This window comes from Planococcus citri, chromosome 5 (genome assembly GCF_950023065.1).
Source record: "Planococcus citri chromosome 5, ihPlaCitr1.1, whole genome shotgun sequence".
Taxonomy (NCBI): Eukaryota; Metazoa; Arthropoda; class Insecta; order Hemiptera; family Pseudococcidae; genus Planococcus; species Planococcus citri.
This window is the reverse complement of record NC_088681.1, coordinates 44,167,303-44,180,679: the sequence shown is the minus strand read 5'-3', so window position 1 is coordinate 44,180,679 and position 13,377 is coordinate 44,167,303. Positions and strand designations below refer to the sequence as shown.

Below are 13,377 nucleotides of genomic sequence, written 5' to 3'. Positions count from 1 at the left end.
AGAAAATTTGAAAATGAAAAAAAAATATCCGACAAACTCCGCCAGTGAAAATAAAATATTTGCATCAATACGTTTCGGGGGAAATTTTTTTTTTACGATTTTTTCAAAAAAGATCTTAAAAATCTCAATTTTTGCAAAGTTTTATGTAAATATGCAAAAAAAAAGCCAGAAAATGAGCTCAAATACATATACAGAATTATGCAAAACATGTGAAATGATATGATATTGGACTCATTCGTCAGGAAATTTCATGGTTCGTGGAGATCTTTTAAAATATGCCCTTTTTTTAGTCCATTGAAAAATATGCGAAGCATAAAAATCTCAGCTCTACGTATAATATAATGATGCTCGCATTAAAGCTTATTTAAAAAATTGTTACTTTCTCTATACTTATTTTTGGCGCCAAAATTTAAGAATTTGAATGTCGTCTTTTCAAAGATTTTAATTTTGAAAATGAAAAGCAAACAGCCCGAGCAAGATGAGAGTAAAAGCTAGTTTCATTTCGAGAGGTAGAAAAACAATGGTTTTTCAAGTGAAAAGTGTATTTTTTTTTAGTTTGAACCGTTTTAAAATTTTAATAGATACTCGTATAGGTACTGTACTTAACAGATTTTTGTAAAAGTTCGATCTCACAAGGAAACCTCTTGCGGTGTCACACTCCGATTTGAACGGGACCGCGATTTTTGGAAAAAGCATGGTCTAAAACCCCCAAAACCAAATTTTCTGCAGCCCAAGTTGATTTTTCGATTTTTGGCGAATTTTTGAAAATTCAAAATTGACTGTTTTTGGCGATTTATGTTTTTTTTAGAAAAGTACGTACTTGATAAATAAAAATGGTCAAACTAAGTCCCAAAACTAATATTAATTACCCAAATCCACATTTCACCATTTCCAGCCATTCTGGAGCCTCCAGCGCGATTTTTCAATTTCTCCAGAATTTTGAATATGTAGTTGGGCAGCTAAAAATCGGGTTGTGTATTATACTCGACCTGTTTAACGAGTTTATCTACATTTGAGCCGATTTTGGAAGTGACACCTCAAGACCGGGTTTTTGACCAGCTTTTTTCAAAATTAAAAAATCCAAAAAATCAAATGATAACCGTTTGTGGGGAAATTTTTGAAATTTAAGCTAATCGCTGTACGTATTTCTTCGAGAACTAACCCCCGGTGCACAAATTCTACCATTTCCAGCCGTTTTGGAGCGAGAGTGACACCTCAAAAAAACCACTCTTGAGGTGTCACTCTCAAAATCGGCTCAAATGTGGATAAACTCGTTAAACAGGTCGAGTGTAATATACAACTCGATTTTTAGCTGCCCAACTGCATATTCACGCCTTCTGAAGCAAATTCAAAATTCTGGAGAAATTGAAAATCGCGCTGGAGGCTCCAGAAAGGCTGGAAATTGAGAAATTTGGATAATATTAGTTTTGGGACTTATTGTGACCATTTTTATTGATCAAGTGCCGAGTGCGTATTTTTTTTTTTTAAAGAAGCACAAATCCCCAAAAACAGTTAATTTTGAATTTTCAAAGATTCGCCAAAAATCGAAGAATGAACTTGGGCAGCTGAAAATTTGGTTTTGGGGGTTTTAGACTATGCTTTTTTCAAAAATTGCGTTCCCGTTCAAATCGAAGTGTGATACTTCAAGAGGTTCCCTTGTCAGTTTGAAAAAAAACACAGGGGCCCGAGCGAAGCGAAGGTAAAAAATTTTAAAAATTCGTGTTTTGAGAGGTAAAAAACAATGTTATTTGTGATGAGTTTATTGCTTGAAAATTTCGATTTTGAAATAAAAGGAAAGCTTACAAAAATTTATGTTTAGAGATAGAGAAAGTGGAAATAGCATATTTTTTTGGTTTAAATATAGCCCCAGGAACCCCTTAGTGTCTCAGGGGCCCTTGACAATCGCCAGATATGTACTCGTAATATCATAGGACAATCCATCACTGTTTGTATACAATTATATGTAAGTACATAATATTGTAATGTTATTGTTTGATGATTTTTACAGAGAATGTGTGGGACTTCAAGATCCTTACTGCTCTTGGGACACCCTGAATTTGAAATGCGTTTATTCGCAAGACTTGGACGTGAAGAAAAGCAAACAGTTCATTCAAAATGTTACCCATGGCCAACATAAGCATTGTATTCAGACTGGTAAGTGTTCGATTCGCGGATATGAATTCGAGGATTCGTCGTGTCTTCGATAAACGTAAATATTTGAGTGGAAAATTTAACAATTTTGTGTGTTTTTTCCTTTGCAGATAACGATATTCCAGCGCAGGATCTCAGCAACTCGATAGACAACAACATAGATTTAGGTGAGCATATTTCGAGTTATGATTTATACTCGAACTTATCGAGTTATTATTTGAAGCCATTGAACGATCTATCTTCCCTTTCTTCCCCTTTACTACCTTAAATTCACTTCATTCTTCATTGCATCAATGATTCCCTGACCATACCTATAGTTTCGTTCATTTCCCATAAGTTGTTCTCGTACTGTATGTACGTATAATTTCTAATCCTTGTATCTGTAGATGTTTAAGTATACTTAGTTATTTTTTCGTTCTATAATGCGTAGAGAACGTACGTAGGTAGAGGTACTTTTACTTACTCGGCGAATAGCTGGAATTTCTGATTCAACCAAGTGTTATAATTATCTCATTGTTTGTGTGTTTATTAGATAACGAAATAACGAAATGTCCCGTGTGTACGGATTGCAGCAGTATGGTTAATGCTTGTAACAAGGGTAAGCTTTACTTTCCTCATTCCTCCTCTTTCTATCGCTTAGTGTAGTCGTAGTACGTATTTAGTATTGTTTTGTATTTTGTGTTTATTTTTTCATCGTTAGAATGCGGGTTCTGGCCCCTGCACCACCCAGCCTCTCTCACTTCATCATTGTCTTCGTTTAAAAGTCATTTTTAGTTTGTGAACCGTGAAATAAAGTTATGGCTGTGTGTTAAATTGCGTTTTGATGTTTAATTAATTCGCGCTTCGTGGCCGAGTCGAGTCGAGACCGGCGTTAATTTCAAACAGCGGAAGAATCATTTTTGGCGGTAGAGTCGAATTGCAAATGGTTCTGAAATACTACGTAGGAGAAATGAAGTTGAAAATAGGCTCACAAAAAAAAAAGGAAAAACAAAATTACTAGATATTTATTTCCCTTACCTATTGTGAAAATATTTTACATTTTTGATGAATTAGTATTGTGGACTGAAGGGTGGGAGGGAGGGAGGGAGGGATCAAACATTTGCGCTTTTGTATACTGGCAACTGCTGGGTAGGTGAGAGGGCCAGCATAATTTAATTCTGAATACCCCCCCCCCCATTTTAATTGCTCGAAAGATGGGGTCTTCATTGTTCAGTGTTCATAGTTGACCTTTTTTGAAAGTTCGATTTTGAATACTTTTGAACGTTCAATTTTGAGGATTTTTCCGAGGTTCAAAATTGAACTTTTTCAAAGTTGAGCAATGTGAAAGTGGCAAGTTGAAATGTTGAATAAGTATTTTAAAAGTAAAAAGTTGAACTTTTTCGATGGTTCGAGGTTCAACCGTTTATAGGGTTCAAGGTTGAACTTTTTGATAGTTCAAAATTTAATTTATCTCAAAAGTTCAAAGGTCAATTTTTGAACCTTTGAAAAAATCCAACTCATGAGCATTTAAAAAAGCCCAATTTTGAACTTCTGAAAAAGTTCAACGTTGAACCTTTTATAAGAAATTGTTGATTTTGGCATCTCCCAAACAGTTCAAATTTGAATCTTCAGAAATGTTCAACTTTAAACTCTTGGAAAAAAAAGTTTTCATTTCACCTTTTTTTGAACAAAAAAAAGTAAATTATGAACCATTGAACACGTTTAACCCTAAAACGTTGAAGAAGAAAACAATAATTCTAAAGTACCTGTACCTACTAAAAAAAGTTCAGATTTGAATCTTTGAAGAAGTTCAACCTGACACCTTTCAAAAAGTTGAACTTCAAACTTTTGAAAAAGGTCAACCTCGAACCTGTGAAAATGTTCAGTTGTGCACCTTTCAAAAATTCGGACTTTGAACCTTTGAATTATTTCAACCTTGAATCTTTGAAAATGTATAACTTCAAACTTGAGTAGGTATTCAAAGAGGTAAAATTCGCACCTTTGAAGAAGTTCAGCTTTGAACCTTTGAAATGATTCAACCTCGAACTTTTGAAATGTTCAACATTTATGAAGTTCAACTTCTGACTTCCATTAAGCTCAGCTTTGAGCAAGGTACAGAAATGAAGAAGTTTAACTTGAACTTTCGCAAAAACCAATTCCTAATGTTCCTGGAACCTTTAAAGAAATTCCGCTTTCAGCTTCCATACTTACGTAGTTTTTTTTCAAGTGTGAGTTGAACATTTTCAGGGGTTCAAAGTTGCATTTTTTCATAGGTTCAAGGTTGGACTTTCATTAGAGGTTGAAAATTTATGTTTTTAAAATTTTTGGAGGCGCAAGTTGACCTTTTTCAAAAGTTGGAAGTTGAACATTTTTAAAGGTTCAAAGTTGAATTTTTTCAGAGTTCAAAATTAGACTTTTTCAAGTTTGAAGGTGCACAATTTCAGGGGTTCAAAGCTGCACTTAATCACATATTCAAGGTTAAACTTTCATTAGAGGTTGAAAATTTGATGCTTTTCAAATTTTTTGAGGCGCAAGTTGACCTTTTTCAAAAGTTGGAAGTTGAAAATTTTCAAAGGTGAATTTTTCTCCGAAGTTCAAAAACAGACTTTTTCAAAGGTTCAAGTATTGACTTTTTTCATGTTGAAAGGTGCACAGTTTCAGGGGTTCAAAGCTGCACTTTATCACAGATTCAAGGTTGAACTTTCATTAGAGGTTGAAAATTGATGTTTTTTAAATTTTTTGGGGTGCAAAGTTGAACTTTTTCATAAGTTGGAAGTTGAAAGTTTTCAAAGGTGAATTTTTTTCTTATTTTCAACTTCTGACAAAAATTCAACTTTGAACCTTTAAAAATGTTCAACTTCCAACTTTTGAAAAAGGTCAACTTTATACCTCAAAAAATTTGAAAAACATCAACTTTCAACATCTAATGGAAGTTCAATTTTGAATCTGTGATAAAGTGCAACTATGAACCCCTGAAAATGTCCTTCAAACTTGAAAAAAGTCTGTTTTTGGTTCAAAAATAAATTTTTTCAAGTTTGAAAATTGAAGGTGGACATTTTCAGGGGGTCAAAATTGCACTTTTTCACAGGTTCAAAGTCGAACTTTCTCAAAGGTTAAAAATTGAAATTTTTTGGAGGTGCCAAGATCAAGTTCTTCAAATATTCAAAGTTGGATTTTTTCAGAAGTCCAAAATTGGACCTTTTCAAATGTTCAGAAATGAAATTTTTTAGAAGTTTGAAGTTAAATATTTTCAGATGTTCAAAGTTGAACTTTCATCAGAGGTTGAAAATTCATTTTCTTTTAAGATCATAGTGGAATTTTTGAGGTTCAAATTTGAACTTTTTTGGTTTTTTAAAGTTGACCTTTTTCAAAAAATTCAAGTCAGTTATTCTCAATCTCAAAAGTTGAAGCTGAAAGTTGAACATTTTAAAAGGTTCAACGCTTGAACTTTTATCAGGTGTTGAAATTGTAAACCTTTTCAAATAATCAGAGTTGAATTTTTGAGAATCTTTGACATTTTTAGAGGTTAAAAATATATTGACCTTTTTCATAAGATTAAAGTTGGAAATTTTGAAAGGTTCAAAATTAAGTTCAAAGTTGACCTTTTATCAGAGGTTTTGAATTGTGCCTTTTCAAAGATTCACTTCTTGGATGTTTCAAGTTGAACTTTTTCAAAAGTTTGAATTATATTTTTACCAACACTCTAGGATCTTGGTACCCTCAAGGAAACTTCCCTCCCCATAATTTTAAGCTAGTTGTGTTTTCAAAAGCAATTTCTGTGCCTATTTTTTTTTTAATCCTTTATTTTTAAAAGTTTGTAATTTTTTCTTTCTAGAAGAACAAAGTGATAAGATAGCAGTAGTTTACGTGACCGATACGATGGGTTTAATAATGGTGTTCCTGGTGCTGCTGACATTAGCTTTCGGCTTCGCTTTAGGATACGCCTTTTCGCGGCGATTTCGTCCCGATTCATACTCGAATGTCTCTCTTCGTCCGAATCATCAGTTAAACAGGCAAGTAATCAAAATCATCCGGAACTCAACGTAGAATTCTCGTCCAATGGACGAATTTCATACCGGAGCTTATTGTAATCTTCTTTTCGGTATTCTAATAATTCTCGTTTTAATTACAGGCTAGCCGATAATTCAGTCAACATGGAAGGTGGATCTTCTTTTTTACCCTCTTGCCCGAACAACAAAGCTGCGACGATTAATTTGGTATTGAACGATACGAAGAATCCCAACGATAAGAACGCCACGTTGGACAGCAAAACCCTGCAAAGGGTTAAGAAAACCTATATTTAAAACGCTTCCAATATAAATTCGTGGGGATTTCAGCTTTTCCAATTTAGTATTCGATGCTTCGAAATACCATAGATGGGAAAAAATCAGCCAGAATCGAGGTTGCGTAGATAATGATCTCAAATTTTATCATGGTGCTTGTCCTGTGTATGTAGAAGAACATGACGTATTATATCTACCTGCCTTCGTTCGCAATATTCGTAGTTTATCGATGTGCAATATTCAACGTATCAATTTTTTTTATACCTACCTGCGTCTTTTTTAAGCTTGAATTTCTGCTGATTTTATCGCTGCTGCTGCTGTTGCGGCGTTGTTGTTCGGTTGTTGTTGTTGTTGTTGTTATTGTTGTTTTTCTTTTTGATGCGAAATGCCGGGTCCGTGAAACTGAGAGTATTATTGAGATGATGATAGACATGCTGCCAATTTATATTCGTAGTAGTAACAGAAGAGATGTATGTTTTGGTTCCTATTTATGTGTCGGTCGATGTTTTTATTTTTAAATAGGCACATGACGAAGAAGCCAACACGGGTTCGAAATTTTTAGACGATTTTATACCTAATATTTTATTTTTTTTTAAATCATTATTTTACCTATTTTTTAACGTGTACATGTGAGTCATATGTTTTAAATAGTTTTTATTATTTTTATCGTGTGTTTGTTGTCTGTACAATCGCGTGTAAATTTTTCACCTCTGTTTTCCCACCCTTTTTCTTTTATTTTTCCCCGATACTGTGCTCCTTTACACGTACCCTTGTTTGAGTTTTACCTTCCCTGTTCCCCGTTCCCAAACTTTCCCAAGTTTTTCTCTTCCCTCGATGTTTTTATTTATTAATTTGCGACTGAATACCGAAAAGTATTATGTATTTTTTTATATTCTAAGATTTATTGTTTTATGTGTATGTATATTACCCCCTCTCTGTTTATATTATGTTTTCGTTTCTTTTTCTTTTTTTTCTTTTTTGATTTTGACTAAAGTGAGCTGTATTCGCCACTTTAATGTTGGACAAACAATTTTTACATTAGTGATAAGTGAATTTTTTTAAATCATTGCTAGACAGTGAACATTTTTACCTTATATTTTCAAGAGTTTTCGTTGAAAGTTTTTTTTTTTTTTTTTTTTTTTTGGTTGAAAAACATTCCAATTTTGAAATCATTGTTAAGTAGGAGAATTTACATCGTGTATACTTATTTTAATGATATCTGCTCGTCAATCAAAATTTCGGCCATTTTTGGCGACATGGCCAGTACCATTTGTGATAATAATTGTGTGTATGTAGATTATTTAAATGTGGATGGAGTTATATCGTTATTTTTACATATTATTTTGGATTAATTTCGATAATATTTTTATTAATTAAAACACCCCCGCGAGAATTACAAAAAGTTGTGCGTAGATATTACGAAAGTTGGTGTAAATAAGGCGTTTTTTATTTCTTCTTTGCTCCCATTTTTTTTTGTATAGCCTAATTTGCTGTGATGTAGAAATGTTGGGCAAATCAAAATAATGGATTTTCTACTTTTAAGGAACGATACGGTTGGAAAAATATTTCATTTGTTGAAAATTGAGTCAATTTTAATTTTGTCCTTCCAAGAGTTTGGACGCCATTTTTTTTTATGTGAATGTTTTTTTTTTTGTTTGCATCAACTTCCGAATTTAATTTTCTAAATTGGAAAAAAATAACCAAAATTGCGTCCGGAAAAAGTAAAAAAAAAAAAAAAAAAAAAAACAGAAATTATTTGTGAGTTATTTGTCTACTGTCAAGTATAGATAAAAATGGTGATTTCAAAAAAAGATTTAATGTTTTTTTTTTTAAGAAGAAAGGCAGAGGAGGGATTTTTTCAATTTTGAACTTTGAATTCAAAAGTCCAGATTTTTTACAAAACTTTTAATTTTTTTTTTTTTGAAAAAATTGTGGCATGTACCTATGTACTTTGAGTTGATCAGAATGAGATTTGAGAAGAAGATGAACGCCTTATTTACGTATCAACTTCAGGAGTAAGATAGAAATTGAAATGTTACCCGCATTTATATTTACTATATTCCCGAAATGGGTATAGTTTTATTATTTTTTTTACGTTGATAAGCATTTAAAAGTTTTTGCATAGGATTAAAATCCGCCAATTTGATAAGATTATTTTAATGTTTGGCAATATTACAATAAGATAAGATGTGTTTTAATTAAGTGTTTTTTTTTTTTTTTTTTTAAATGTGAGTATTGAAAAGTTTACGATTTGTATTATCCAACTGGGGAGTTTAACATTCCATTAACATTTATCTGAGGAACGTTTCAATCAATACCAATTATCAAGACCTATTTAAACCTTAACTTCCCAGTTTTTTTTTTTTTTTTTTTTTTTCAATTATTGTTTTCACAAATTATTCCATTTTTTAGAACGAATTTTCGTAGAAATAAAATACTTATATTGCATTTATGTGAGTTGTACCTCACGATAAAGATAGAGATACATTAATGTGAGAAAGGTGACTTATTATACGTTTATTTGTCTTGAAAATATCGCGTTTTTAACGTGTGAAGTAAACTACGAACATATCATGTAAGGAGACTTTCGTTAGTTTGCCATCAGGTTTGCCTTTTTTAATACGAAACGAATAAAGTAGATCTCACGAGGAAATAATTGAAGTACGATTGTCTGTTGGTATATTGCTTTAAATATTTTTTATTTTATAAGACGACCACGTGTTTTAATATTTTTTTAAAAATTTGTTTGTAAAATACCTAATATTTTGCTATTGCGCGTTTATGTGTATTTGTTCGGTTTGTTCTTGCGTTTATTTTTTTATACTGCGTAAGTTTTAGATTTATATGTCAAATGTACTGATTTTTAGAATTATAGAATTTTTAAATGAAATGAAAATCGTGTACCGTAGCGTGTATTTTACTTTTTTTTTTCAATATTTATTATGGCTTTTTATATTTCGGTCATTATTTTTTTTGTTGATTATGTTAAGAATATTATTGAATTTAAACGATATGAAATAAACGTTTTTACACGTACATATTTTAGTTTTTTTCAACTAAATTATTGAAATTGTCTATGTTATTATATTGCAAAATATCCCCTCACTCGTATCGAAAAATTGATACAGAATTTTAAATCTACGAGTATGATATCAAAAACTTAACAAGCATGAAATCCTCTATTTAATTATTTGTAGTGACTTTAGTGACTGAAAAATAGCAAAAAAGTGACCAAAAATTTGAGAAATGAGAGCAAAATATTGTATGTTAGACGGGGAGCCCGCGTAAGGATCTGTTTCACCCCCCCCCCCTCGTCGATACTCCCGCCCTTTTTTTTCTTTTGCGTTCCAACATAGGACCTGCACAAAAATTTTTAAACTGTACACAGATATGTAGATCAAAAGATCAGGCAACAATTTCACCTGTCAAAAATTTCCAGTGCGAAAGTCTCTTTTTCGATTTTTGGTGAATTTTTGAAAATCAAATTTAGCCCAAAAATGAGGGAAAAAATCAAAATTTTACCAAATAGACCAAGAAAGCTGAAATTTGGGATATACCCTATTTTCGACACGTCAAATCGATTGGAAACTGCTTCAACCCATTTTGAGCAGTTCTGGAGCCTCCAGCAGATTTTGTGAAACTCGAAATTCCCATATAAAATTTCATCAAATGGAGTTGGAAAGCCGAAATTCATTCCGTAAACTAATTTCAATACGCTACGAAGTCTACTGCAGGTGAATTTCAAGTCGTTTTGGAGCCTCCAGCGACTTTTTGAAAATTACTGAAGCCTCCAATAGATTTTTGAAACTTCAAATTTTCCAAAATTTCATCAAATGGAGATGGAAAGCCGAAATTCATTTTGTAAACTAATTTCAATACGCTACGAAGTCGACTGCTGTTAGGTTTGAAGTCGTTTTGGAGCCTCCAGCAGCGACCTTTTGAAAGGTTGTATGGCGTTTTTGGAAAATTGAAATTTCCAAAGAGTAGCTGAAAGCTTCAAAACCATTTGAAACCACCATGCAGTCAACTTCATCTCGTATTGAAATTAGTTTGCAAAGTAAATTTCAGCTTGCGCTAACTCCATTTGATAAAATGTTGTGGGAATTTCAAGTTTCAAAAATCTGGCGACTCCAGTAATTTTCAAAAAGTCGCCGGAGGCTCCAAAACGACTTGAAATCTACCTGCCGTCAACTTCGTAGTGTATTGAAATCAATTCGCAGAATGAATTTCGGCTTTCCATCTCCATCTGATGAAATTTTGCGAAATTTCGAGTTTCAAAAATCTGCTGGAGGCTCCAGAACTGCTCAAAACGGGTTGAAACAGTTTCCAATCGATTTGGCGTGTCGATAATAGGGTATATCCCAAATTTCAGCTTTCTTGGTCAATTTGGTAAAATTTTGATTTTATTGGTCATTTCCTAAATGATTTTTTTCCTCATTTTTGGCCTAAATTTGATTTTCAAAAATTCACCAAAAATCGAAAAAAGGACTTCAGCACTTGAAATTCTGACAGGTGATAAATTTTTTCCTGATCTTTCAATCTAGGTACCTTTGTACGGTTTAGAAAATATCGGCTCTATCCAATCACATCTTGTTACATTTTTAATGTTGAACGGTTGATTTTTAATTTTTTTTTAAGTGATAATTTCTGAAGGATTTTTATGAAAAATATTGGTCATTTCCTATAATTTTGCACTTTTTCTTTTTTACACAACAAATCTTCAAAAAAAGTGACCAATGTCACTATTTTTGGTAATTTTCGCCTAAATAGTGACAAAAAGTGACTTGCAAGTAAAATATAGTGATTAAGTCACTTTTTAAGTGACTGAATTTCATGCCTGACCTAACCAATAATATATTGCCCATTCGTCAAAAAATGACGGATTTTTCTCGAAAATTACTAACTGATGAAACAATGAGGCGTAATTTGGACGTCATTTTTGTGCTGAACGACCTCGAAAATTAGTCAAAAAATCAATTTTTGGCCCTATGAGTGTCGAAATGGGTAATTTCGAGAAGAAGAAAGTAAATCGGGAATGCGAATTGAAATAAAAAATTGGTTCGAGGTTAAAAGTTCCAAAAGGTTATTGAGAAAAAGATTTCGGTGAACAGTTGAAAAAAGTTAGGAACCCAAAATTTAAAATGTGGGTTCCTGGTTATGGGTTCCAAAAAAGTTACCGGAATTTTTTTCAGTCAACGGTCAAGGTTGTTTTTTCTTAATTATTTTTATGCAACTGTGTAGATGAACTATTTCGAAACTAATTCTGCAAAATTAAAAAAAAACTGTCTATTTTTCAAAAATAAAATAATTAGGGTGTCACCCTCGAGGACTCTTTAAATCCAGGGTTCAGACCACAAAAAATGAAAAATTCATCATTTTTTTTTTTGTATAAGTACTAAGTAGGTATGTAAGTACAGGGTGCCCAGAAATATCGTGAACTCTAAAGAAAGTTTCTTATTAAAAATATAGATTTGGCAACGTGAAGTAGATGCATGCAAATGATTGGTATTCGCTAAAAAAAAAAAGTTTTTTTCTCTCAAAAAATGAGAAGGATTTCTCTCTTGTTCGGTAAGGTACCTTTCAATTTAAAAAAAGTGAAGTAAAGGGTGTTTTTTGACTAATACAAGTTCACTGAGTCCAAATCTGGCGTCCATTTGGAGCGTCGGTCGCTGCTTCGTCGAAAACTGACGATTTTTTTCATGAACAATCGTTTTTAAAACATGATTTCAACAGCTGAAATTTTCGTTGTTTCGACTTTCGAGGCCTTCTTTCGATTCCTTTTTGTCCCGTTCAATATGTTTTGGACTGATTGAAATACAAAGTTTCCTCATCTCAATTTTCTCAGAATATTTGAAAACATCAATCTATCTTTTCATCATAATTTAATAAATAAATGAACTCGAAAAAAGTTTCGTTGCTTTAGACAAAATGCCTTTTTAATCCATTATTATTTACATAAATATACATACTATTTTTAGATTTACGCACAAACAGGATGAAATATTAACATTCGATAATCAGTTTAGAATAAATACACGATGATCTCGCTAGGAAATGGGAAAATCTACCGGATTGTGAAGTGCCATTGAATGATGACTAGTATTTTAATATATGCCGCCGCTCTGTAAAAAAAAAAGACACGTAAGATGAATCTCAATTTACGCCAGTATAACTGAAAATTGAGAAAATTAAAAGCTAAATACGTTGATAGCGTTGATTTCAGCTTCGTCTAAAGGACGTCTTCGGTATCTCAAAGGTAATTGGTAGTCTTCTAGGATTGGTCTGGGTCCTGAGCTTCTTCCCACACCCGATGAGCTACTAGAACCGGATGTTTTAGAACCTGGAATCACGATGATTGATTAAATATATAAGATCAAAATCTAACGGAACATGAATCCAGTTCAAGAAGCAAGAAATCAGTGTACTAATCTGAGTATTTGTAAGGAGTAGTTATCAAAATGTTGATAACGAGTATCTTAATGAGTGTTTTACAAAACAATACGAATTGAAAATTAAATTTACCTTCGATCCCACCTTTACGGAATTTTATCAAAGGAGTGTGTGGCCTGACAGTCTGAAATTAAGATAATTAGGAATTACTTTACTTCAGAAACGATGAAACATTATTCAAATGATATGACAGATGATATGACCTATGAAAATGGTTCATTAAAGTAGTACAATAATGAGGAAGTCTTACCATAATGCATCTCCTGGAAAGTACAATAATGTTATTTGGTATCATGATTGATTCAATGTATCACAATTTATCACGCAGAATGAATTAAATATAAGAAATTGCTCGATTTATTTCATTAAAAATCGAAATCGATGAAATTAATTTATTTTCAAATTTTTTCAATGATAAAGAACTTGTTTACCAGAAGCAGTGTTGTAAATGTACCGACCCCGAATAATCTGCTTCGTTGAAATTTTGCATTTTCAAATTTTCCTGATTTTCGAA

The 13,377-nt window shown here is 32.3% G+C and overlaps 2 protein-coding genes across 6 annotated transcripts in view; one reads left to right on the top strand and one right to left on the bottom strand.

Moving 5' to 3' along the window:
* Positions 1 to 9,449, top strand: part of LOC135849155 (semaphorin-1A-like) — a 231,891-nt gene extending 222,442 nt beyond the window's left edge. For 4 of the 5 annotated variants that reach the window (XM_065369422.1, XM_065369424.1, XM_065369425.1 and 1 more), the window contains 5 exons: positions 2,009 to 2,154; positions 2,262 to 2,318; positions 2,684 to 2,749; positions 5,966 to 6,143; positions 6,263 to 9,449. In XM_065369422.1, the coding sequence (XP_065225494.1) occupies positions 2,009 to 2,154; positions 2,262 to 2,318; positions 2,684 to 2,749; positions 5,966 to 6,143; positions 6,263 to 6,434 (619 nt within the window). In that variant the 3' untranslated portion in view covers positions 6,435 to 9,449. The remainder of the gene's footprint in view (positions 1 to 2,008; positions 2,155 to 2,261; positions 2,319 to 2,683; positions 2,750 to 5,965; positions 6,144 to 6,262) is intronic. The other variant, XM_065369426.1, reaches the window with a different exon arrangement.
* A 2,873-nt stretch (positions 9,450 to 12,322) lies between these two features.
* LOC135849091 (uncharacterized) lies at positions 12,323 to 13,282 on the bottom strand. Its single transcript, XM_065369281.1, has 4 exons — positions 13,114 to 13,282; positions 12,936 to 12,987; positions 12,617 to 12,753; positions 12,323 to 12,535 (listed from the first exon to the last, which is right to left on the bottom strand). Exons 1-4 carry the CDS (start codon positions 13,156 to 13,158, stop codon positions 12,518 to 12,520), a joined length of 252 nt encoding a protein of 83 aa, XP_065225353.1. The 5' UTR covers positions 13,159 to 13,282; the 3' UTR covers positions 12,323 to 12,517.
* Positions 13,283 to 13,377: the final 95 nt, after the last annotated feature.